At 40.2% G+C, this 23,385-nt stretch overlaps 3 protein-coding genes across 5 annotated transcripts in view; 2 read left to right on the plus strand and 1 right to left on the minus strand.

Moving 5' to 3' along the window:
• Positions 1-1,889: 1,889 nt before the first annotated feature.
• smx5 lies at positions 1,890-4,605 on the plus strand. Its single transcript, XM_061239527.1, has 5 exons — positions 1,890-1,954; positions 2,476-2,543; positions 2,972-3,002; positions 3,098-3,157; positions 3,247-4,605. Exons 1-5 carry the CDS (start codon positions 1,952-1,954, stop codon positions 3,370-3,372), a joined length of 288 nt encoding a protein of 95 aa, XP_061095511.1. The 5' UTR covers positions 1,890-1,951; the 3' UTR covers positions 3,373-4,605.
• Positions 4,606-6,286: 1,681 nt separating this feature from the next.
• lpp (LIM domain containing preferred translocation partner in lipoma) overlaps positions 6,287-23,385 on the plus strand; it is a 273,606-nt gene continuing 256,507 nt past the window's right edge. For 2 of the 3 annotated variants that reach the window (XM_061240898.1, XM_061240902.1), the window contains exon 1: positions 21,248-21,450. The gene's annotated coding sequence lies outside the window, so the exon portion shown is untranslated. Of the gene's footprint in view, positions 6,508-8,093; positions 8,191-21,247; positions 21,451-23,385 lie in introns of those variants that run through there. The other variant, XM_061240899.1, reaches the window with a different exon arrangement.
• bcl6aa (BCL6A transcription repressor a) lies at positions 10,542-20,986 on the minus strand. Its single transcript, XM_061240896.1, has 9 exons — positions 20,832-20,986; positions 16,515-16,686; positions 16,187-16,408; positions 15,117-16,082; positions 14,199-14,374; positions 13,914-14,081; positions 13,187-13,317; positions 12,379-12,516; positions 10,542-11,993 (listed from the first exon to the last, which is right to left on the minus strand). The coding sequence occupies exons 1-9, from the start codon at positions 20,860-20,862 to the stop codon at positions 11,856-11,858; spliced, it is 2,142 nt and encodes a 713-aa protein (XP_061096880.1). The 5' UTR covers positions 20,863-20,986; the 3' UTR covers positions 10,542-11,855.

Here is a 23,385-nt window from a genome sequence, read left to right on the forward strand (position 1 = left end):
CCAGTAAAAGCTCCAGTTTGACTACTTTATTCCTTTAAATCAGTTCACTCTAAATAATAACAGTCTTATGCAAGATGTGTGCCCGTTACTCGTTACTGATGTAGATGGTGACCTATAATGTTTACTGCTTTTATACTTATACTATTGTGCATGTTTTATGTGTTTACTGTGTAACCTAGCTGCCATTGTTGAATCTTTATTTTTTTTTAAATACAGCGAAAAGAAACTTGTACATTTGGACCCATGTTGTGCATTCTAGGGTTAAGGGACATTTGGATGAGGCATCACTAGGAAAAACTGCAGATGAGTTATGACTCTTGACTGGACAGCACCTACGAATTGACTCCATCACCTTTCCTCAGCTGCAACGGGCATACTCCTGTGTCCCATAATACTATACTGTGCAAGAAGTGCCAAGTCTGGTTGTGGAGCTGGGTTGAGTATTCTTTGCTGGACAACTGTATCAGCACTGGCGCAGAGCAGTTTAGACTGACTACAGGGTAGAATTACAGAATTTTGGCACCCAACCCACACAATTCCTTTCCAACTGAGAAAATCACTCCAGAATGAAGAGAAATCAAAATGACTTATCTGTCTCAGAGTGTACTGAGACTTGCCCCAGGACATTGCTGAAGGGAATGTTTTATACAAAGATTGTGCCAAAGCTTTGAATTAAAATAAGTTGGAATATAACCAGACATGCCCTAAAGGGACAAGGAATTGGGGACGTCTTGCTTGCTTGAAGAGCAATTGTACAACTTTGCTGAACAAAAGAGTCTGATATCTGCAGTGCACAGAAAAACATGTTGAAATTTCAGGTAATGTTTTGGGACTAATTCTAAATCTATATGTAGCATTTCTAATGACATACAGGTTTTGCAATCAGAAAAAGTTTTTAAACAAATCCCCTGATGAACAAGTGTAGGAGATTTGAATCTGATGTTGAATGAAAGTTTTGGTAAAACTATATAAGAAGAAAAAATCTGTAACTAATCAGTTATCCCAGATAATTTTGTGGGGCTCTTTAGTAGGAATATACAGTAGACAAAACAAAATGTGTTCTTCTAAACAGCCAAATTGTACTTTATTGAATCTGAGTCTATGCTATTGATGCATTTGAAATTACTTCAGGGACAAATGTGTTGTGGTTGGGGAAGAATGGTTATGTAAGGCAGGGTGAAATACCAATGTAAGGAGATGGGTTTAAGTGCAGTAGTAGCAGACTCCAAAGCAAGCACACAGTTCCAGGAGTGCAGTAGCTATGTTAAACCATTCACCCCCATTCATTCACAGGCTGCATCCCAATCATACAATGCTCTATTTTTTATTTATTGAATGATTAAGCAAAATACACAATAATATACAGTAAATGCCATGTGGAATATAAATACAGGTTGTATAAATATTAGATTTATACACCATAACAGTTTGCAATGGTTTTTTATTAGTAGAGTCACCAATGGTATTATTGTACTGCCTGAATTCATTTGATAACCCTGTTTCATTTTAACATTGCATTTATGAATGTGAAATTTGGATGGGATAATAATTAAATTAAATTAAATTAAATTAAATTAAACAGTTTGTTTTCCTTTGTACAGTCATTGGGGAAATTTTGGTTTTGCAGTAGAGTATATCATCATTTATAAAATTATGAAATATACGAGCAATGACAAAACAGGGGTATGGCAATCACAGTGCACTCATGACAAAATGTTATTGATTTCCGCTTCAATTTCTTTAAATAAGAACTTTCTCGATATATTCTATCAGCCTCCAACCCCCGGAGAATAACCTCTGTAATATACGAAACTCTTATTATGATAACTTAGTTTGGCGCTGGTGTATGACGAATTTTACAACCGACCTATGAGAGTGTAGTATTTATTGTCCCATCCTCGAGACGAATGGAAAGTATCGCGTTATCAGTCAACGCGGTTACGGAGTGAAAATGGTGAGACGTGTGGTAGCCTTATGCATTTAAAATGTATTTGTAATAATTTTATTTATATTTGCATTGCTTTATTTAGTCTACGTACAAATGCAGAGAGTTGTTAAAATTAATGATCTATTGCAGTGACCTTACAGATAGATCGCTATATCGATATCTTTGGAGTATCGTAATACCAACGTAGCTAGCTCATGTTAGCTAGTTATATTAGCGAACAGTCTGCTTTGTAACCAATATAGATAGCTAGCGTTAAACCAAGGAAACAAACCATTTAGGTATTCGTGTTCTGTGCATTTCAGATTGATACGTTTTGCTCTCGGTTAACAAGGAACTAGTGCAAGTTAATTTCCAAGTGGCACGTTTCTGTTTCAACTAGCTACGGGGATAATAAAATATTTAACGAATTATCAACGATCGACGAACGTAAGCTGGTTATCTATCTGTACCTTGCGAGCTAGCTGTAATGACAGTTATTACTGTATGTGTGGTTGTGTATAGCTAACGTATTTCACTTTTCTTTACAGTTGTTCTACTCATTTTTCAAGTCGTTGGTGGGCAAAGACGTGGTAGTGGAGCTCAAAAATGACTTGAGGTGAGAGAATGCATAACGAATCTTTCTCCTTGCTGAAAATTCGATTTTAAACGAGCCTAAACTGCTCAAGCTGATTTAAGATGTGTTTTCGACACTTAGCAGGTCAACTACCTGTTCACCGGCTGACCAACCTATATAATCAGCTAGTGCACCAATTTACTCTACCAGCTTAACCAGCTTTGACCAGCCAGAAGTGTCGAAAACACAGCTTAAAACATCTTAGAATCCCAGCTGGTCTTTGCTGGAATTTTCAGCAGGGCAATGAACTACAGAAACGACACAAAAATGGTAGCTTACATGGAAGGTGGTGAATGGGCATTACTCACACACATTCTTGCAAAATAGTGACAGCGCATTTGTGAATTGTTTGTCGGAGCCTTGCAGCTATTGATGAAGACTCATCTCTCTTTGTTCTGTGGTTTTTGCAGTATCTGTGGTACACTTCACTCTGTCGACCAGGTACGTTTTATTCATGTCATGGAATCATACGATTTGACTTATGCAGGCAACAACACCAATTCAACATATCTAAATACTTCTCTTTTCTACTACAGTACTTGAATATCAAACTCACAGACATCAGCGTTACTGATCCAGAGAAGTATCCGCATATGGTGAGTACTGTTGACAGAGACTCTTGAGGTTGGCTGCTCAGAAAGTACTAATTTGTTTGGTGCCTCACATTTGCCTTTGTGCCCTGCAGTTATCAGTGAAGAACTGCTTCATCCGTGGATCGGTGGTGCGGTATGTGCAGCTCCCTGCTGATGAGGTGGACACCCAGTTGCTGCAGGACGCTGCCCGCAAGGAGGCCATGCAGCAGAAGCAGTGATCGCGCTATGGGCGGGACACCGCTGCCTTCAGGCGGCTGATGGGACTGTGGATGTTTCTGAGTTTGGCCATTCAAAGATGACAGGTTTCAAAAAGCTGTGTTCTCCTAAACATTGGTTGTCCTGGATATGGTCTCCCCATTTTGCAGTCTTTGTGAGGATTCAGTCTCAGATGTGTTCCTTGGTTTGTTTTGATTGAGTCAATGTTGCTACTTAGATGTTCTGTCTTGCCAGACCGGATCCTAAAACCTACCTCAGAGCAACAGCAATATGGGTTGGCGCTTTTCACCATTGTTATGGTAAGAATTATGTAAATGGCCCCATTTTTTACCAAATTGCTCTGAAACAAGACCTTTTGTTTTGCGTTTTGCAGTAGATCCTATCAAGACAAATTGGCATATCTTTTCAAACCAATGATGCTTGTCTAATCCAGCCCTCTCATTAGTTCCTTTATGATTTTCTTTGCAAGTTACTTTTGCCTAATCTGATTTTTCAAATGAAATGGCACTGTCTATCAATGACGAGTTGGTTAAAAAAAAAAGAAAAGAATTGATCCCAAGTGTCTGCTGATGAAAGCTTGCCACGGGTTTGCTAATAAACTTGTAAATATTTAGAGAAACATGAATGTGCAAGAAATTCATAATTAGAACGTAAAGCCTACTGGACTTAATTATTTAAATTTATTTCAGAAACCAGTATGGAAACTGGCAAGGCTTTAGTTTATACCGGATCATCAGCACAGCAAATTGACCCAGGCTTGTTAAAACACAGGAATAATTTAACAAGGAAGCCAAATTCTTATTACACACAATACTTTTCAAGTGTTTTTCTGTAAAGATGGCTCATTTAGTAGTTCACATAGTGGGTTGTGGAAATGTTTGAACAAGGTATGCAATCTTTATTCACATCTAAAGGTCAGGTTTAGGCTGATAAATTTTGATGAGAGAAATTGGTCTTGAGTTCCGTGCAACCATTGTGGTATGCCTGTTCTGCACTGTTATATGTTAATGTATGAATCATTTCCAGTTCCTGTATTGGATAATTTTTCTGATTTTCTTTTAGTTTGTTAAAAAAAAGGAATAGTTTAGTTTTTCAGAGTACATATTTTCATTTAATTAATCATTGTGAATCTGTGATTCCATTTTTTATATTTAGTTTAGCTCACCTGCAAGTGATATTAATTTGATCATGGTTTCGATATGATTTAGAAATAAAGTGAATTTTGTTCCAATTAATAGTTTTAAGTCTAGTTGTTTGTTTTAACTTGGATATGCAAACTCATTGCTGAAAGCACACCTCAGGGATCCAAACTTCAATTATAGGCTGGCTGGTTGGTCAACTGAACCAGGTGTGAAACCAGGAGTATCATACACAATTACAGGTTTGGAATCTCATTTTTTTATCACTAATGCAAAAGAATGACCATTAAACAAAAAGTTAATCCTATCGGAATTGATACCATCCTGACATGCAGTATCTGTTGTGAGTTTTCCAACTGAACTGCCCTGCAAGAAAATGTATTGCACTCGGAATTATTGTTTTATTCCACATATCTTGATAACAACCCTTCAGAAAGACTATTGGTGCTGTGGTGACTTTTCTTTGGATATGACTTCAAAGCAAATGTTATGGTGTTTAATGTATTTGTGGAGTGATTTTGGGAAATGCTTCGCATGTATAGTTTTGGATTCCCAAAACATTTTCTTGGGTGATATAATTGGTCTGTACGACTTACAGCTTCTTTTGACTTGACACGGTGTAATCTGATTGGATGTACCCAATTGTACAACTACAGCAGTAGTGTTTGACACTTGTCGCAGTTTCCTACAGAAATGTCTACAATGTCTCCAGTAGTTCAGTCCATATAAATACCATGTTTTGTTCCTTACATCAAAGTAAATCCTATACCACAATGTCGTCTCCCCATCATTTGTATGAACATTTGCTGAAGTTTCAGAAGAAAAAGATTCTGCCAACTTCATAAGGACATCCTGTTCATGGTGGAGAGGAAACCAGCCTTGCCACTTCTGCATATCTCCTATGATGCCTAATCCAACCACACTGCAATTCCTCCTTGTTACAATGGTAAATGGTTGGCATTTATATAGTGCCTTTATCCAAAGTGCTGTACAATTGATGCTTCTCATCAACCCATTCACACACCGACAGCGATTGGCTGCCATGCAAGGCACCGACCAGCTCATCAGGAGCATTTGGGGGTTAGGTGTCTTGCTCGGGGACATTTCGACACAGCCCAGGCGGGGATCGAACCAGCAACCCTCCAACTGCCAGACGACTGCTCTTACTGCCTGAGCCATGTCACCCCAATACATTCACTTGTATTTTTAACATATAGCTTCAGCAATATGCATGACAATACATATGTTGCATATGAAATCACAATACTACTCATGCAGTCTATCACTGTAGTGCCTGTAGTGTGTGTTTTGTCAGTAATTTGATATGCAGGCCAATTGTAATGGGTGTATTGACCAAAACACAGTGTTTGTATATGTGACTAACAGGCTTTTATATGTTGAAAATGTTTGGTTTAGATTATTAGGATAGCAGGTATGTCATCAACCGAGATAGCTGGCGAGTTAATCCCGAATTACAAATGAAGTCATCAAAATTTCTGTCCCTAACTGTATCTTTTAAGACACTGCTAGAGGGGGCTCAGCAACCTGCTTAACATGAAAATGACCATGGTGAATTCAATTAAACCAGCCAGCTTGGTATGACAAATGTGGTAGGCTTAAGTAATACGAAGAGAGGTGGCCAATGGTTTGAGGACTGTGAAGGTGATGTCATCCTTGTCAGGGCTTTCTCAATCTGAATCCAATCTAGCATTTATGTGACATTCTGGAATGATGCTGAGAAAGCGTTTTCCTAACTAAATGTGTGTTGATTTGATTGACTTCCTTGTGGAAGAGTGTTTCAGATTGTCAGTCAGTGACCAACTGTCCACGTTCAAGTTCAACAAGTGGTGTAGGATTTATGGACAGCAGAAGGAAGCAGCTGGAATCTATTATTTAGAGCAGGCTGCCTGATTCGCGCGGTTTTTTTTTTGTTAGTTTTTTTACATTTCTGAAGTCGGACGTTCATCACCATGGGACAGGCTTACAGCTCATGTGTAGGTAGGTTAATGTGTCGTGTCAAAACTAGTGGAAAAACTCAAGAATTCAGAATGGGTTACGTGACAGGAAGAGAACCAACAAACAATAAAATAAAATAAAATAAAATGCACTTAAGTCTTAATACAATAAAATAGACTGAGCTAGTTAACCTATTCAATAGATGTTTGTAATCAAACAGATCTAGGCCTAATTGATGTTGTGGGCGTATTTCCTGTGTAACTAAGGTTAGCGATTCGCTAGCTAATAATGTACCTTAAGTAAACTTGTTTCTTTGAATCTTATGTGAACTTGTCATCTCACTGTCTGTTCTCTCTGACTGTCCTTCTCACTCCCGTCTATAGATTAGGCCTACACCGCATATTTGGAACAGCGACGTAACGTTAGCCTAGCTAAAAAGCTTGTATGTATAGCTAAGACCGTAGCCTGGTTGGTAGTCTATCCTAAATTAAATAGGAAACTGCTAATTGTTCTTAAAGCAGCATATGGTCGGTTAATGCTAGACGATTTGGTGACTGGTGGTTGTATAGACAAGTGGCTAGCTAACTATCATGTTGTTAGTTAAAATTGTATCAGCACAATAGTAGAAAAAGTCATGCTCCGCAATTGTGCACTAAGGCCATTAATATCAGGTAAGCATTCAGTTCGCTTACATTTAGCCTACCCGTCTAACTAGCTACATTAGTTACAGTACACCCTAACCATCAAATACTGTTTTAACGTGATATGCCGCCGCCTAAATCCATCCTTGAGTAATGAAGTTGCCACATTAAAGGGATATCGTGTAGTGGGGCATACTACAAAGAAATCACTAAGACTAGATATCCCCCAGGCTAATTTAAATTTAAAGACATTAGGCTATTCAGTCTCTGTGCTCAGTTCCACTCTTGAAATTTCATATGAAGTGGGGAAAGAAAAAACCTGAAGTCAGCTCAGCAAAGCCTAGATGTAGTTATTTTGCTAAGTAGACTAAATGTATCTTTAGATATAGTTCAGAAGGGACTGCCATTGAAGGTTTGGACCAGGTGAATACTAAAGTTCAGTTTGAAAAAGGCCTGTGTTTCTCTGCTTAAAAGGAATACCCAAATGATTTGAGCAGTTAACCATGACTGCACTTTAAAGTAAAAAAAAGAATGTTCCCTCAAAGAATACACAGGCTACATGCTATTAGGCATGTTTATTTGTTAGGCAAATGACAAAAAGCTTGATTCTTGAGCTATGTGACATAGTTGACTGGCAGGCCTGCAAGCCTTACTTTTGAAAGAGCCTTACTAGGGTTGTAATCTACATTTGTATTTATATATATATGTAGGAGATACATCTCCTCAGTGCAGTAATGTGGCCTCTTGAAGAAGGTTGTTTAGAACCAATCATTAAAATTAATTGAAAGTGCAAATATCGTTGAAATATCTGAAATGTCAAATCTGAGTTGGTGTGGATAACGCCGAATGTGTTTGCTGTGTAATTTGTATAGCTTTCTGATGTTAGCTGGAAAACAATGCATCGTTTATATAGGCTGCTTGTATGATTCTTTCTAAACTGTTTATCACAAATGCACACTTTAAAAATAGTTTATTCAATTTTTACAGATCCGGAGTTACGTCCGCAATTTGGATCCTCGTTTCCCCGTCCTTCCTGGTGAAACACAGTTTGACACCTTTCTTACCCCGCTTCCCACTCTGAAAGGTACCTTGTCAATAATTTATAGACAAATTTGTTCTTTAAGAATTGCCTCACTTAATGACATTAAATCCTCATGGGAGGAGGAACTGGGGGAGGGAATATCTGATGGGCTGTGGGAGAGGGCACTCGGAAGGGTACATACCTCTTCGGTCTGCGCCCGACATGGTCTCATTCAATACAAAATCATTCATAGGGCTCATTGGACCAAAGCGAGACTAGCGAAAATTTACGAAGACATGAATGCTAACTGTGTGAGGTGTAATCAGTCTCCTGCTAATCATGTGCACATGTTTTGTTTTGGTCTCTTGATGGTTTTTGGAAAGATATTTTTAGCACACTTTCGGAAATATGTGACACACAGATCAAGCCAGACCCTTTTATTGCGCAATTTGGGGTGCCCTCGCCCACGTTGCAACTGACCAATATTAATAAGGATTTTATTGTCTTTGTTACCCTGTTGGCGAGATGATTGATTTTGATATATATATGTGTGTATGTATGTATATATATACATATTTTCTCCTCTTTATTGATGTCCTTGTTGGATGGAGGTGGGAGCGTGGCAAGCTCCGGTGATGTAGGAGGCAGGGTGTATGTGTATATGATGTCTGTGATCTTGTGAGGGACTGTGCTGAGTTGGCTGGCCTGCGGACAAGTGCATTGAAATATGTATACGTATTTATTTATTTATTTATTTATTTAATCTTTTAAATTAATTAATTCGTTTTGATTTGGTTTTTTTTTCTTCTTTGAGGATGTGTTTTTGTTCCTCATATTCTGGTGTGTTATTGTAGGAAATGTTGGATATGTTTTGTGTTCATACTGAACAACTCATGAGGACAGTTATTTTGTGAATGTCGATTGTCGGCGGCACGGATGGTGCAGTGGGTAGCACTGCTGCCTCACAGCAAGGAGGTCCTGGGTTCGAATCCCCGTCGGCCGGGGCCTCTCTGTGCAGAGTTTGCATGTTCTCCCCGTGTCTGCGTGGGTTTCCTCCGGGTACTCCGGTTTCCTCCCACAGTCCAAAGACATGCACGTTAGGCTGATTGGAGAGTCTAAATTGCCCGTAGGTATGAGTGTGTGAGTGAATGGTGTGTGTGCCCTGTGATGGACTGGCGACCTGTCCAGGGTGTATTCCTGCCTTTCGCCCAATGTATGCTGGGATAGGCTCCAGCCCCCCTGCGACCCTGATCAGGATAAGCGGGTTCAGATAATGGATGGATGGATGGATGTCGATTGTGCAGAAAATCCAATAAACAAAGTTATAAATAGTTTATTCCCTAATTTGTAATGCACATTTTTACTGTCCATCGCTGCGTCAATAATTGCTCTTATGTGGTAGGGGAATATTCTGTAATCTTTCCTCCAGTTTTGTGTTCCCCTACAAGGACTACTGGACACAGTTGGCACTGGTGTGATCAAAATTACTGGCCCGGAGGAGTTGACTGGATGCACTCCAATGGAAGCTATGCCTCATGAGGTCATTTCAAGCCCCCTAGCCTTGTGTTTCTTCTTTTCACTATTTCTGATTAAATGAATTACTTGGAAGTCTTTCACGATAGAAGAACAGGTAAACCTTCAAGGAATTTGCTTTGACGCATCAAGTATTTAATCTTCAGACAACAGGGAAGAATTTTGTTTCTATTTTAGAACTAATTTCTCAAAGAAAAATTTGATCCAATTCCTTTTGCATGGTATTTGGTGGTTAGAAGTTTAGTGATTTGACATGTTTTTGTTGCATTGTTGCAGGTTGTATAGCTTTTAAAATATAAGAATTTCATTACTTGGGGATAAGCTAAAGCCACTGTTGCGGATGTTACAGCAGTCTTGATTACTGGTATTGTATCCAGTATAGTAGCCTACATGGGAAAAATTGCTTACACTATTGATAATCTTCCATGTTAACATTAACATTGTCTTGTGAATGGTATGTTTCACAAAATTACTATTTTATCTTGTCAGTCATTGTTGGACACTGCTCAATTATAGGTATTAGACAAGAGGCATAATTCCAAACCCTCAACGTAACATGTACAGTAGCTAAATCGAAGAAAAAGGGTGCATCCAATGGGTGCATCCATTTTAAAAGGTTTTATTTTATTGAGCAAATAAAGTAGCAGCAACATTTTGCTCAAGCTGCTACTTTATTTGCTCAGTAAAATGGAACTTGGATGTGCCCCTTTTCTTTGACACAATCTTCCCATTAATTGATAAAAGATAGATTTTTTGGTTTCAAGTTTTATGATCTTGTGTGATCAAGCAAAACATCTTGGATCACACAGGACTACCATGCTGACTGTGTGGAATAATTTAACTGCCAGCTGTACTGAAATAAATCAAAACCTGGTCTCAAATTGATACATAGAAATCCAATACTTTTATTTTACATTCATACATCTATATATTACAAGATGAGCTTAATGCAGTTGTTTAAAAAGCCCAATCCCAAATCAATTCCTGAAGGTTTACAGCTCAAGCAATAATGAATTTGCATGTTTTGAAGGTCAGTGAAAAGCAATTCACACTCACACACACACACACACACACACACACACACACACACTCTCTCTCTCTCTCTCACACTCTCACATACTCTCACACACACACACACACACTCTCACACTCTCTCTCACACACACAAACACACACACACACACTCTCTCACACAGCCCAGACAAGTGCTGTCCTTGAGTTGTACCTTAATAGAACTGGGCTGAATGGAAAATAATTCAGTCACCACAGAGAAAGGCACCTTCAGTACACAGTGTATGTACAAACGAAACCGACAATTTTACAACCTTCTACTGTAGCATCTAATACAATAACAAAACTGTAAACCTTCACTTGCATTAAAAAAATGAACAAACAAAAAGACATTTTCTATACAAATACATTTGAAGCAAAATATTTTCTCGGTCATAACGTAGCAGTACCTTAAAATACATATTTCAACATGAATTCCAGATTTGCTCTGCCAGCAGAGATTAGATTTTGATTTTGATGTCATTGTACATTTTTATGTCACAATATGTATGCAATTGCCCATTTTATGAATGTTTAATATTGGCAACAGTTGTCACCTTCCTCATGCATATTTTTTCATATTTTTTACTTCAGTAAGCAGCATTCATTCTCAAAGGGGTTTAAGCCGAAACCTATTGATGTGAAATGTTCTTGTAGGAGCCAGACTGTCCTTTCCCAAGAAAGAGACAGTTACACACGGTGTAACATACATCTGTGTAAAAATGTATAGATAGAATTCTTTGTACAGCTTTGCCAGAAATGCCAATATCCCAAAATATACCTTCCCTCAATCAAAATTTCCCAATTGCTTTCAGAAAAGTAGGTTCTTTGATATAAAATACTATATCCTCAAAAACTGGGATTTTAATGTCTACATTCCTTTCTTTTTTCTGTTTTTATTTTTCAACAAAATAAAGCCGTATGTACCTCAGAAAGCTTATAAACACTCCCAACTGGATTACATAGACAAAGTGACTTTAAGAGACCATATCTGGTTCTATGTTCACATGAAGAGGAAACCCGTTTAAATTAGCATAGAGTGCCAGTGCCCCCCCCCCCCCACACAGTGTGGCACTACAATTTTGGATGATTGTGTAAGTCAGGTTATTTGAATGCCGTCAGTGGCATCTTCCTGGCGTTTCTCCTCAGGCCTTGAAGTCAGTTGGCAGGTCTGTAGTGGACATACGGTATTGGATCTTGGTGTTCGTGATGGCACCGTGCTTTTGTCTTAGGTGCAACCTCAGCTGGCTCTTGTGGCGAAAGTGCAAGTTGCATTTCTCACACTAAAACAATGGAGAATATGATTAGCGTTCAGTCGGTTTTCACCCGGACATTAGAAAACACCCCTCCTCTCATTGATTTGAGATCCTGGGATTTTTACATAGAAACTGCCAGTTTAGCTTGCTCATGTCTTAAATAAAGGCAATTCATAGATTCAGTTTTAGATGGGAATTACACAAAATTTATTCCCCCAGCAGTCTGGTTTAAAGAAATCAGGAAAGGGGTGCTGAAGGTGGTTTATTTAATGTCTCTTCCCAAGTACCATCTGCTATCCTATTATTTTGAGCCAATAACACAGCAGAAAGTTTAACTTTTAGCCTGCATTCACAGCTGCCTTTTGTTAGGAAAACGAGTGTTCCCCTTTGTAAATAAACATGTTTTGCTTACATGATAGGGCTTTTCTCCTGTGTGTATGCGCAAATGGCTCTTGAGCGTCTGCAGGTGTCGGAAGCGTGTGCCGCAGATCTCGCAAGGGTACGGCTTCTCCCCTGTATGAATCAGCACGTGGGCGCGGAGATGGGCGACCTACAAGGAACAGCATATTTTAAGAGCTTGAAAATGAATTGGGAGGCTGTAACACCACTTATGTCCTCTATATACACTCAGTGATCACTTTATTAGGTGTTTTAGACTTTTTAGACTCAGGTTTTCTGCTACTGTTGCCTATCCACTTAGAGGTTTGACACGTTGTGTGTTCAGAGATGCGCTTCTGCATACCACTGTGTGGTTAGTTGTCTTACTATCACCTTCCTGTTAGCTTCGACCAGTCTGTCTCCTCTGACCCCTGAACAACAACGCGTTTCTGCCTGCTGAACTGCTGTTCACTGGATGTTTTTTTATTTTTTTTTTATTTTTATTTTTTTTAACACCATTCTCTGAAAACTTTTGGGCAATCTGAGATACTCAAACCACCCTGTCTGTCACCAACAATCATTCCACGGTCACTAGGATCACATTTCTTCCCGATTCTGACATTTGGTCTGAAAAACAGCTGAATCTCTTGACCATGTCAGCATATTTTTATGCTTTTAGTTGCTGCCACTGATTAGATATTTGCATTAACCAGCTGGTGTACAGGTCTACTGAATAAAGTGATCACTGAGGGTATAGACATGAGTATTATGGGCGTATCTTGGGAACACTGAACAGAGAAGATGATGGCGAGCGTTCAGTCGCCACTCAGATTTTTGCTCACCTGTACAAACCGTGCTCCGCAGGTCTCACACTTGTATGGCTTTTCTCCCGAGTGAATACGTGTGTGGGTCTTGAGGTTGGCTGGTCTGTTGAACTGAGCACCACAGATGTTGCAGCGATACGGTTTCTCCCCTGAAATGTGATGGACATTGAAAAGTTAGACACAGACTCTGGCTCACACCCCAAACCATCCACGTACTACCGGAATATACATCACCGGGGGTCAGATTTCCTACCATGGAATATTGGTTTTGCATTAAAAACAAAAACTATTTCCTGTAAAGAAAATGTTTATTTACTTTAAAAGTGTTTTAATTTAAGTTGATTGTGGCTGATTAGCAGTATGTTTACACAACATTAAATATTTGTGTTTAAAATTGTGTTGAGAAATTAAATTCGACAATTCATACAATGCACAGTACTTGTCATTGTTCATTGTGGTTTTTGCCTTTCTTTTAACCCAATGTCATTTCTCAACTCAACTTGCGGTCTATGTGTTTTCCTACTGTTGGAGTGTCAAAAGTGTAATGGACTGACAGGCACGTTTGCACACACAATTTAACATCTTGATTCAAAGTGTGATTATACTGTGAATTTTAGTAAACTTGGCAGCACACGGTTACAAAGGCCATTTCTGAATTTTAAGCAGTGAACAATTTTCCTTTTAAGTAAATAATTTGAATTCACAAGATTTCCGATCGTCTCTGGAAGCTGCCGTCTGTACTCACCTGTGTGGACGGTTTTGTGGCTGGCGAGGTTTCCCTTGTAACGGAAGGCAGCCTGGCAGCGATCACACTTGTATGGCTTGTCGCTGTGGACCTGAAGAGTGTGCCTTTTCAGAGCGTCGTCCTCCGCGAACTTCGAGTCACATTCATTACAGAAGAAAGTACCATTTTCTGTAAGAAAAAGTCAGATAATGTTTATAAATGTTACTGAAGTAGTCCGCCTATTTGTTACCATGTCACTTTTTAAAAGGCGGAGAGGGGGAGCACAATGCCAAAATGTGCCCTTACCACAGCTGGAGTCCGAATACTCTGAATGCAGTTCTGTCAGCTCTTCACCCAGATGCGACCCTGGAGTGTTGGAACAGACTTCAGAGTGCTGCGGGGACTGGGAGCCACAGGAGGAGCATTTTAGGTGGCTCATGTAGAGAGCAGCATGGCTGTTCCGCTGCGATCCCTCCATGGCCCTGAAAAACAGAGGTAACCTTTCCTAATTTTTTCGCAATTCATACTCCAAGGAAGTTCTACAAATTTAAGGTAAACTTGCAGTGCGCATTGGGCATTGGGACTTGAAGGTAAATCAGTCTCTCCACAGGGTGGATCAGTGCACTCGGTTTCAATTCATTGGTTGTCTCCCCTTCAGAGAAGACGTGAACCAAATTTGATTCACTTTGACGCTGACAAACCAAATCGGTTTCTGGTTTTCATTCTGACTTCTGGCCTTAGTTACTTAATAAGCCTGAACATTTATGACATTGGACATTTTAGCTACATTTCTTAAGTGGATAAATGACAGCTGAAGACAGTGTCCCTTTATTGCGATCTAATCTACAAGTGAACCGGTGTTGGTGTATAGAGCCATTTAGCTCATTTAGCCAGGGTAATTGGTGGAATCAAAAACCTGCAAACACACAGGTCCTCCAGGACAGAAATTCCCCACCCCTGCCTTTGAGCTGTTGCTCATACGAGTTGCAACTACACAGACGTCATTGCATACAGCAGGGATCATCAAATCTGGCCCTCCAATTAAAATCCAGCCCTAGTTTTCTTTTCTCCCTCATAACTGAGCAGACAGTCTACACACCTGACTCCCAGTTATAGGGAGAATGGAAGATCAGTAGTTCTTGGCCCTCAAGGATTATTCCTGACATACACCATACACTGTCAGCAGTCAGAGCAACATGACCAGTCTACGTTCAGAAGGCTCACCTGTTGTTGATGATGTTGTTGAGGCGACTGGCCTGGGGTGCCGAGAAGTCCTCGCCGTGCTCACTGATCTTGGCAGTGCTCTGCAGGTCCGAGTGCTCCGAATCGCTGGGCTGGAGGTAGGCGGGCGAGCCCACCCGCCGGGGGGTGCGTGCTTCCACGTCTTGGGGCCCGCCCTCATCTTTTGAACTCTGGTTGGCGGAGTTGAGCACAATGAACTTGTACTTCTTCCAGTTGCGGGCTTTGGGGTCCTGCCCGCACTGTACGGGCGGCGAGCGGTTGGCCTGGGAAAAGGAGGCATTCTTGCTGCTGCTGGACTCGGTGGGGGAGTTGGGCTGGCAGTCGGACTTGAGCGGGCTCTGCGGACTGCTCATTAGGCCCTTGCGGCCGCTGATGGAGTAGTGCTGATGGCTCACGTCTTCTTCCCCCGTGGGCCGGGCGTGCTCTTTGCCCACCTCCCGCTGCTCCCGAGCCAGGCCCGGGAAGCCATGCTTCCTGGAGCCCAGGCCCACGGGTTGGTGGCCACTCAGAAGGCCCTCCTTCCTGGCTTCGTCCTCTCTGGCCACCTCTCTGGAAGAGTAGGCGGTCATGTGGCAGAGACCGGGGGCGCCACTGACATTGGCCCTGGTGTATTCTGCCAGCATGTCTCCTGGTTTCTCCGGCGGAGAACCATGCTTGTGGTGCATGGCGCTCACTTTCGCAAAGTCGGGGAAAGAGCTCTTTGAATCAGTCAGCTTTCCGAGAGGGAAATGGAACCCCTGAACTGGGAATTGGCCATAAAGATAAGAACTGCTCGGAGCACCGACTCCATTGAACATGCTGGAACCATAGGCTCTCCCATCCCTGAAAGGGGCAGCCCGGCTGGGTAAATTCTCCACCACTTCATGGGGCCGGTAAGCATGAACATCCTGAGGCAACATTAACGGGCTGACTAGAAACTCTTCTCTGGGCAGCTTGGTTGATGGGTCACTAAAGAAAGGAAAACCAGACTTTTTAGTAACAAATGAGAACCCAAGGAGTAAGCAAGGCACATACCCGTTCCTCTTTCCCTCCCTATTCCTTTGAGTCCTCACCTGGATTTAATGAACCTGTGGCAGGTGTCGACAACATGGTCCATCTGCAGGTAGATGGCGGTGTTCATGACGGCGATGATCAGGCTCTCCTTCAGTGTGAGACGAGAGGTGTACATGAACTCCAGCAGAATGGCAAAGCCCTCTGGGTCCACCTTCGGGTCCAGACTGATGGCGTTCAGGTTGCATTTGAGGGAGTCCGTGAAGATGGTGTAAAACAACCCGCTTTGAAAAAGGGAGGAAGAAAGACACTTTAAAACATTCATGCTATTTTACGGGATTTGTAGAAAAATTGTTATGAAAAGAGAACACAGGAAACCAATCTGCTTACCTGCAAGCCATCAGGACCGTCTTATGAGCACGAAACTGTTGTCTGCTGACCAGAATCGTGACGTCGGTCAGGATATCCCTGCTGCGCAGCCGGTTCAGGTTGAGCAGTACATCACTTGCATGGCGTGTAAATTGAATGCAGCTGTCTGCTGCACATGCCATTTTGTCGAAATCTAAAAAGCATTCAGAACTCAAGATTAAAATGAGGATAAACTCAACTGAAATTGTGGAAGGGCCAGACCACAATATCAGCTAGGTTCAATATCATCATTCAAACAAAATGGTAGGACATTGTAATGTAATGATTCTCATTGAAAGTGACCACTTTCAACGAGAATCATTACATTACAGTGTGCATTACCTCTCAGATTTCCAATTTCCTAAACACACTGGTCAAACAAGCGGTTACAAAAATGCAGAGGCCATGGTCATGGTCAAAAACAACCAACCCTTTTGCGGGAAGGGTTGAAATCCGTGCTTCAGTTCATGTTGATAATTCTATAATACCAATACTATGAATGCTGATGGAAATGGATGCTGTGCAGACCCCAATATCATACTGAACACTAACGAGAAAGTACACTGTGATAATGATAATCTGTTTCTGGGATCATTGAAATGTGTTGTGAACTGGCTCGAAAGAGTAGAAGATGCATTCATATTGTGGCAAAGATGGTTTACCATTTCTGAGAAATGACAGTCCCCCCTCCAAGACTTCCTCTGCACCATAATTTTCATTTGATCTCTTATCTATCGCATCTTATTTCTTTGAAATGAGTTCTTTTTGAAATTCGGTTTCAAATAAACTGATCAGACTGATACTTCGGACCCATTTTGACTCACACAATGTCAGCCATGTTGGTATTACATAAAAGTATCTATATGACATGTCTCGAATTTGATAACCTTCCCGTTGAATTACCCTCTGATTTTATATTATATTCTTTCCAGGCGGGTTAAACTTTCGATCCACTTAATACACCGAACATTTTTTGAATTGGGGTAGATAACGTTTTCAGCCAAGAGGCGGCGCCACAAGATTGTCAAATCGCTTCAAAAACATTGGTATTAGACTTAAACGTTACTTTCGTTCTCTCGTGTTCACGAAAAGGTAAATAATTAGCCACCTTGACAACAAAATTGTTTCGCCATGTGAAATTAGTCTAATGTTCCAGTTCTTCACATTTTAATTAATTCTGGTCATGTAGGCGAAGTATTGTCCGTAAGGATGGCTACTTGGGGTATATGTTTGGACCGCTTTTAAAAACTGCTCTGCCAAAAATAACTGACTAACATTCCTGGAACTACTAAAAGTGTACTTTAGTAACAACATCTGATGTTGATGACAAGATTCACACGCTTGGCTTCACGTGGAGTGTAAAGAAATCAACCTTTTCATATCGCGTCAAGCAAGAGATCATATTTATGGGGAAACTACAGTACTGTAGCCAGTGTAAGATTTTTGCAGCAATGAGCTGAAGATCACATTTTATAAAGGACAATAGCCAATCGTGTCAAAAGAACGAACGGTTTCAGCGAAACAGGTCTGTGACTGATCTATACCGGTATTCACTCTTAAGTTTGCTTTATATCGTTGTTATACAGTAATGGCGTTAGAATATGCTATAGCCTGTAGAACTACAAATAACTAGCGTGAATTGGAATTCAAACGGGCAAATATTTTGGTTATGCGTAAATGCTTAGAATATTTATTTTCATAAGAATGAAGTCTTGATACCTGATGGTATTATACGATTAGAGTAGACTATGGTGTAACGGCACACTTTGTGCACGCGCGTTTTATGTAGGCTATAAATATATATATATTTTTTATTTTTTTGTTTTACCAAAAATGTCACCAATATGCGGAGCCCCAAACAAAATGCCTAAAATGCACGTTGCAGTGAAACTAAGCTTAAAATATTCGCTATGCTCTGCTCGCTGACATTAGAACATTTCTTGCATATTGTACATTCTGTATTTGCGCTGCTCTAGATTCTGTTTCCGTTCAAACATACATTAGCCTACTGGCAGATGGTTTCATATTGCTCATTATAAAAGACGGAATCACCTCGTTTAACCTGTGGCTTTTAAGCACACATCTCCCAGAGGGATGCGATATGAAAAAAACCCCAGCATCTCTTGCCCCAAAAGTTAAGTCCAACAGGTCTGGAAACTGTACACCATACAAGGAATAGCCTATTGACACTAGATGGCAGTCCACACATAACAACCGCAGTCACTTTAAAAAACCCCATTTCATTTAGTCAATACGAAATACATCCCGGCGGTAAAATTTGATTTGTCTTGGCCTTGGGATGCACGGAGCAGTGGAACAGATTTTAATATAAATAGATAGGGCGATTTAGATTTAACTATGTAAACAGAAGAAGACAAGTATGCGAACAATATTTTCGCTGCCACAAAATGTCACCAACAGGTGGACACACCATGCAGCCTACCCAAAACAAAATAATAAAACCATTAGGGGAAAGAGTGGTCAGTCACAGAAAGACAATGTGCTTTCAAACACGTTATCTGCAGCTAAAAAAAATATTTAAATTATTGCAAATAGTAGGCACTATCCACGTTGTACAGACTGAATTTTCATTCTTAAAATTATTTCAGGTTTTTATTTGCCTACCACTTGTTTACTACAGTGGTTGTGTCACCGGATATAAGTACTTAAAATTCGGTAGTGCAGCGGGCAATGATCTAAAGCGTATAACCTTGCTTAATACAAAGAAAATAAAATCGATAAGAAAAAAGACCTGTCGCGCTTAATCGTAATATTGTTGGTGCATAGACTTCCCCGAAACGTGAAAAAAACTTTTATTACTGGAAATAATACAGTTTACCCATTTAGGCTATCCCACGTTAAGTCCATTTCAATAACTGTTTGAAACCGAACATAGATAGCGAGCTCTCTCCAAGAATAGCGCGTGAAACCATCCAATAACATGCAAACACTAGACAGATTTATGACTCCCTCTCTCAATGCCAAAGTCTAGGCTGCTAACCCATAGCTTGCTTTTTTAAATTTTTATATTAAAATATGAAGAGTAAAGCGAATACATATGATAGCCTTTGTAGTTTTATTCATATGGAAAGCAACCAGAATAATTTTGCCAAATTTCAACAATATACTTTTTACAACTTATTGTAATGGAGAAAAAAAAACTACCAGGAAAATCTTTACAATTAATTAACTGCATGACGTCCCCCTTGCGGTAAAATAGTTATTCTGTTATATACGTTGAAATATGCTTGAAGCTATTCAATATAACTGTTCTGAATACAACAACTTTAGTTTATGTATCTCGAAGCGCATCATTTTCTGACATTGACACGGTACGGCTTGCTGTGTACACAGGTCAGTAATAGACTACATTGTCGGTGTCATCAACCTGAAATGACATTACATTTTTGGTCATGGTGAGCCATATAAACGACGCGCACCAGAACGCAAAGTCGCGCAGACATGGACATGGAAAGTTACTAGGGAACTAATAAACAAGGTTATAGTCAAAACTGGCAATGGCGATAGCGCAAATACCAAAACAGTATCTTGTGCAACCTGATCAAGCTCGGTCAGTGCCGAGTGTTTCGTATAGGACTAGCTGTAATCGACTGCATTCAAAGCCTGTCGTTTAACAGCCATTCACAGATTTCCTTAAAAATAACTATTCAGAATGCAAAAGGTATCAAACACCCATCCATTCCCGAGACCCCCACAAGCAAGTGACTCGTGCAGATGTCTTAAATTAAATAGCAAGCAAATTCCATAACCAATGCCATAGCATACATGGGCTACATTAAGTTAATACTTCAACACATTGACTAATAATGTGCGCAATTTCAAATGACTGATGTCCACAAATTCAAAATAGTGTTGCAATGAACAGCGAAACTAAAGACATCTCCCCTCTCCATTAAGACAATTTACCATCACAATAACATTAACTTTTGCTGTGGTTATATGGAGGACTCTCATAGATAAACTCAACAGAAGGAAAAACAACCGATTCCATTGATCTAAAGTAACGTTAGCTATAGCGCTGCGAACCCTTCAGTCTCCCACGGCCGCAGAGCGAGCAAGAGCGGCGGAGCGCCAGACAGAGATAGATCTGTCAGGAGCACTGTCACTAGCCAAGACACTCAAGATTAACACTACGCGCAGAACTGTCTAAAAAGCCTTCAAATTCACCCTGATCTACATTTTAATCATTCAGACAACAAACTCTTCTGTTTCTAAACCTCCTGCAAAGAAATATACAGCTTCGCGCCAAATTATTGGCAAAAAGAATTTAAAAATCACCTGGTAGGGCTTTCCTAGAAACTTCTTGCATCACCACTTCTAAGAACCCCTGTTCTAAGAATCAGAAGAGCTCAATTCTCGGAATTTGAGCTTTTGACTGTACCACTGCTCTACGGCAGGGGAGAGTCATGTTTTCATATACATCATGTTAATGGCATTCTTTGAAAAATGTTTTTGGCGCTCCAAATTGACCGCGATAATCAAACGCGCACGTTTAAAGCCTGCTACACTTTTCCCTTTAAAAACACAATATTTTAAATGCATTAAAGGAGAACTGTGAGTTTCAGATGTTTAGTCCCCCCTTGATTGTGGATGATTCCAGACACAGACGGTCACATGGGCAGTCCAGCAGACTACGTAGCACATGAATATAGCCCAGCCTCTAAATTCTCAGAACTAATTTGCTATTCCATGACATAAGCACAGTGTCTGTTCATTGCCCATTTCTATACTACACTCACTGCCGTAACATATTCAGAACATAGCAGGAGTGTTATTCCCACGGACACACGCTTCTTGCTTGTTGTGATACTGATCATCTTCACTTTTTCTCTCGATAACTATTTTGTAAGCCGTCCTTTTCGTCATTGCTGTGGATCGCTGGCCTATCATCAACAGGGTTTGTTTTAAAGGAGATTATTGATAAACCGAAAGACATTGTGCTTGCAAGATGGCTTTTCTGGGAAGCTCCATCGATCTGTAGCTATCTACCTACATTTTCTCGCCTCTAAGCTTCTTAAGGACTTGCCGAATTAGGTCCGTTAGGTTTCGTACATCTGTCAGATTGTGCATGTCATTGGTGGTGGTGAATAGCCTAGCCTGTCTATTTTGTGAGTGGAATAGTCGGTAATTAGCTACACTGCTGTTCAGAATATAATTAAACTGTAAAATACTTCCCTGTACTGATAACATCTAATCAAATCTAAGAATGACTATCAACCGAACAAATTTTGACTGTAATGATCTTGGCTGGCAAGCTGTGCTTGTGCAACGTCAAGGGCTTCTAGTCGCCGTTTAGCCTTTCTGCATGTTGCTACAGGAAAACATCGTCTGATGGACGACATAAGCCAGTGCACAAACCAATATTTTCGTAGAATGTCTTTTCACCTGTTAATGTACACTGGAAGGATAGTGGTTATTGGCTAATGGCGAATTACGCACGTCTATGGAAGCGAGGTTTTATTTGTTGGGCTGTTATTTAAAACTGTGCCAATGGTAACCGCATGGTAATCATTTAGTAAATTTGCGCCCCCAGCCCTCACTGGGTACCGTTGACTCTCGCTGAGTGTGATACTGGTTTACCACCCTAAAAAAAGACATCCTGTAAGTTGTTCCGTTTAGACAATTTCCCGTGAAATAAACAATTGTTCCAATTTCTAAGTCGTTCAACAGGCTTTTTAAGATAACACGTTGCAGCTAACTTGCACATCGGACCGAAGCCTTAAAAGTCAAATGGCAACCATTACGTAAAAGTGCTTACAGTGCTTTGTATAAGTCTAACATTTGACATTTGCACACTGAACGTGTACCTTTTTTAAATATGCATAGCAATATGGTTTTGTAAATGCGGTGATGCGCAAGGTTATTTAAGCACTGTAGGGAAGTACATTTACAATAGCTGAAGTTGAGCTGTCTATAAAGTTATATCCATGCTTTGTGTAGAATATAATACACATTATTTTATTATGATTTGTAAAGTAACACTATGAACGGTAGTCTTTCTCCAATACAATGCGCTAAGAAAAACGCTTGTGCCGCAGACAATATCTGTATAAACTGATAATAAAGTAAACCTGGGAAAACACTGGAAGGACTCCTCTGGCTTGTAGCCTATTTTTTCTGATCATTTTCAAGTGCCTGCAAATTCCGTTATGACACATTGTGTCAAAGGCCAGTCTTGACAGACCCTTAACAAGTGCGTAGCACTTCAGCTTTGGAAATCTTACACTTTCTGTCAGCAGGGAATTCTGCCAAGAAGTGTTCGAAGCATAATACATAGGACAGGATGGATAGAATATGGAATTTTAAATTAATTTCCTATTCATTCTGGTAAATGTTTGTTTGTTGACGATTGCAATATTATTATAGCTTTAACATTTTCCTTTGTTAAAGGGCATTCTCTAGGCGTCTTCTATTTGTTTTACGTTTTGAGCTTTTTACTGCTGCGCCTTTTATTACGTTATATCCATATAAAGCTGGGACTGAATTAAAATATCACTGCTGGATCAATATATATTTTGAAGAATCTAAATTCCTGTTTTGTTCAGCAATGTTTCAGTTTGAGTCACTTTGGTTCAAAGATACTGACGGTACGTTTGCTGTATGTAGGCTACAGCAGACACAGGAAACAGGTGGACCTGTCAACTTTAAAGCAAATGGAACGTTTTGCCGCGATATTGTTTAATCTGTCCTGGCCCCGTTGATACACTGGCTCCTTAAAGTTGCGAAACAGTTTCAAATTGAGATCTAGCTTGTGCTTTAACTTGGTCTGTAGGCAAGTAGGCTACTCAGAATTAAATGATGTTCTGGTGCAACTTCACAACTCACAACTCAC

Source organism: Conger conger, chromosome 4 (assembly GCF_963514075.1).
Source record: "Conger conger chromosome 4, fConCon1.1, whole genome shotgun sequence".
Classification (NCBI taxonomy): domain Eukaryota; kingdom Metazoa; phylum Chordata; class Actinopteri; order Anguilliformes; family Congridae; genus Conger; species Conger conger.

What these genes read in the sequence shown, in the direction of transcription:
- smx5 (XM_061239527.1), top strand. An exon ending in GAGCTCAAAAATGACTTGAG is followed by an intron (nt 2,544 to 2,971) that starts GTGAGAGAATGC and finishes TGGTTTTTGCAG; the next exon opens with TATCTGTGGTACACTTCACT. An exon ending in CAGAGAAGTATCCGCATATG is followed by an intron (nt 3,158 to 3,246) that starts GTGAGTACTGTT and finishes TGTGCCCTGCAG; the next exon opens with TTATCAGTGAAGAACTGCTT.
- bcl6aa (XM_061240896.1), bottom strand. Translation starts at nt 20,862, where the DNA reads ATGCAAGAAGTTTCTAGGAAAGCCCTACCAG. An exon ending in TTCTAGGAAAGCCCTACCAG is followed by an intron (nt 16,687 to 20,831) that starts GTGATTTTTAAA and finishes AATGCTTTTTAG; the next exon opens with ATTTCGACAAAATGGCATGT. An exon ending in AACAACATCATCAACAACAG is followed by an intron (nt 14,375 to 15,116) that starts GTGAGCCTTCTG and finishes TCTGTTTTTCAG; the next exon opens with GGCCATGGAGGGATCGCAGC.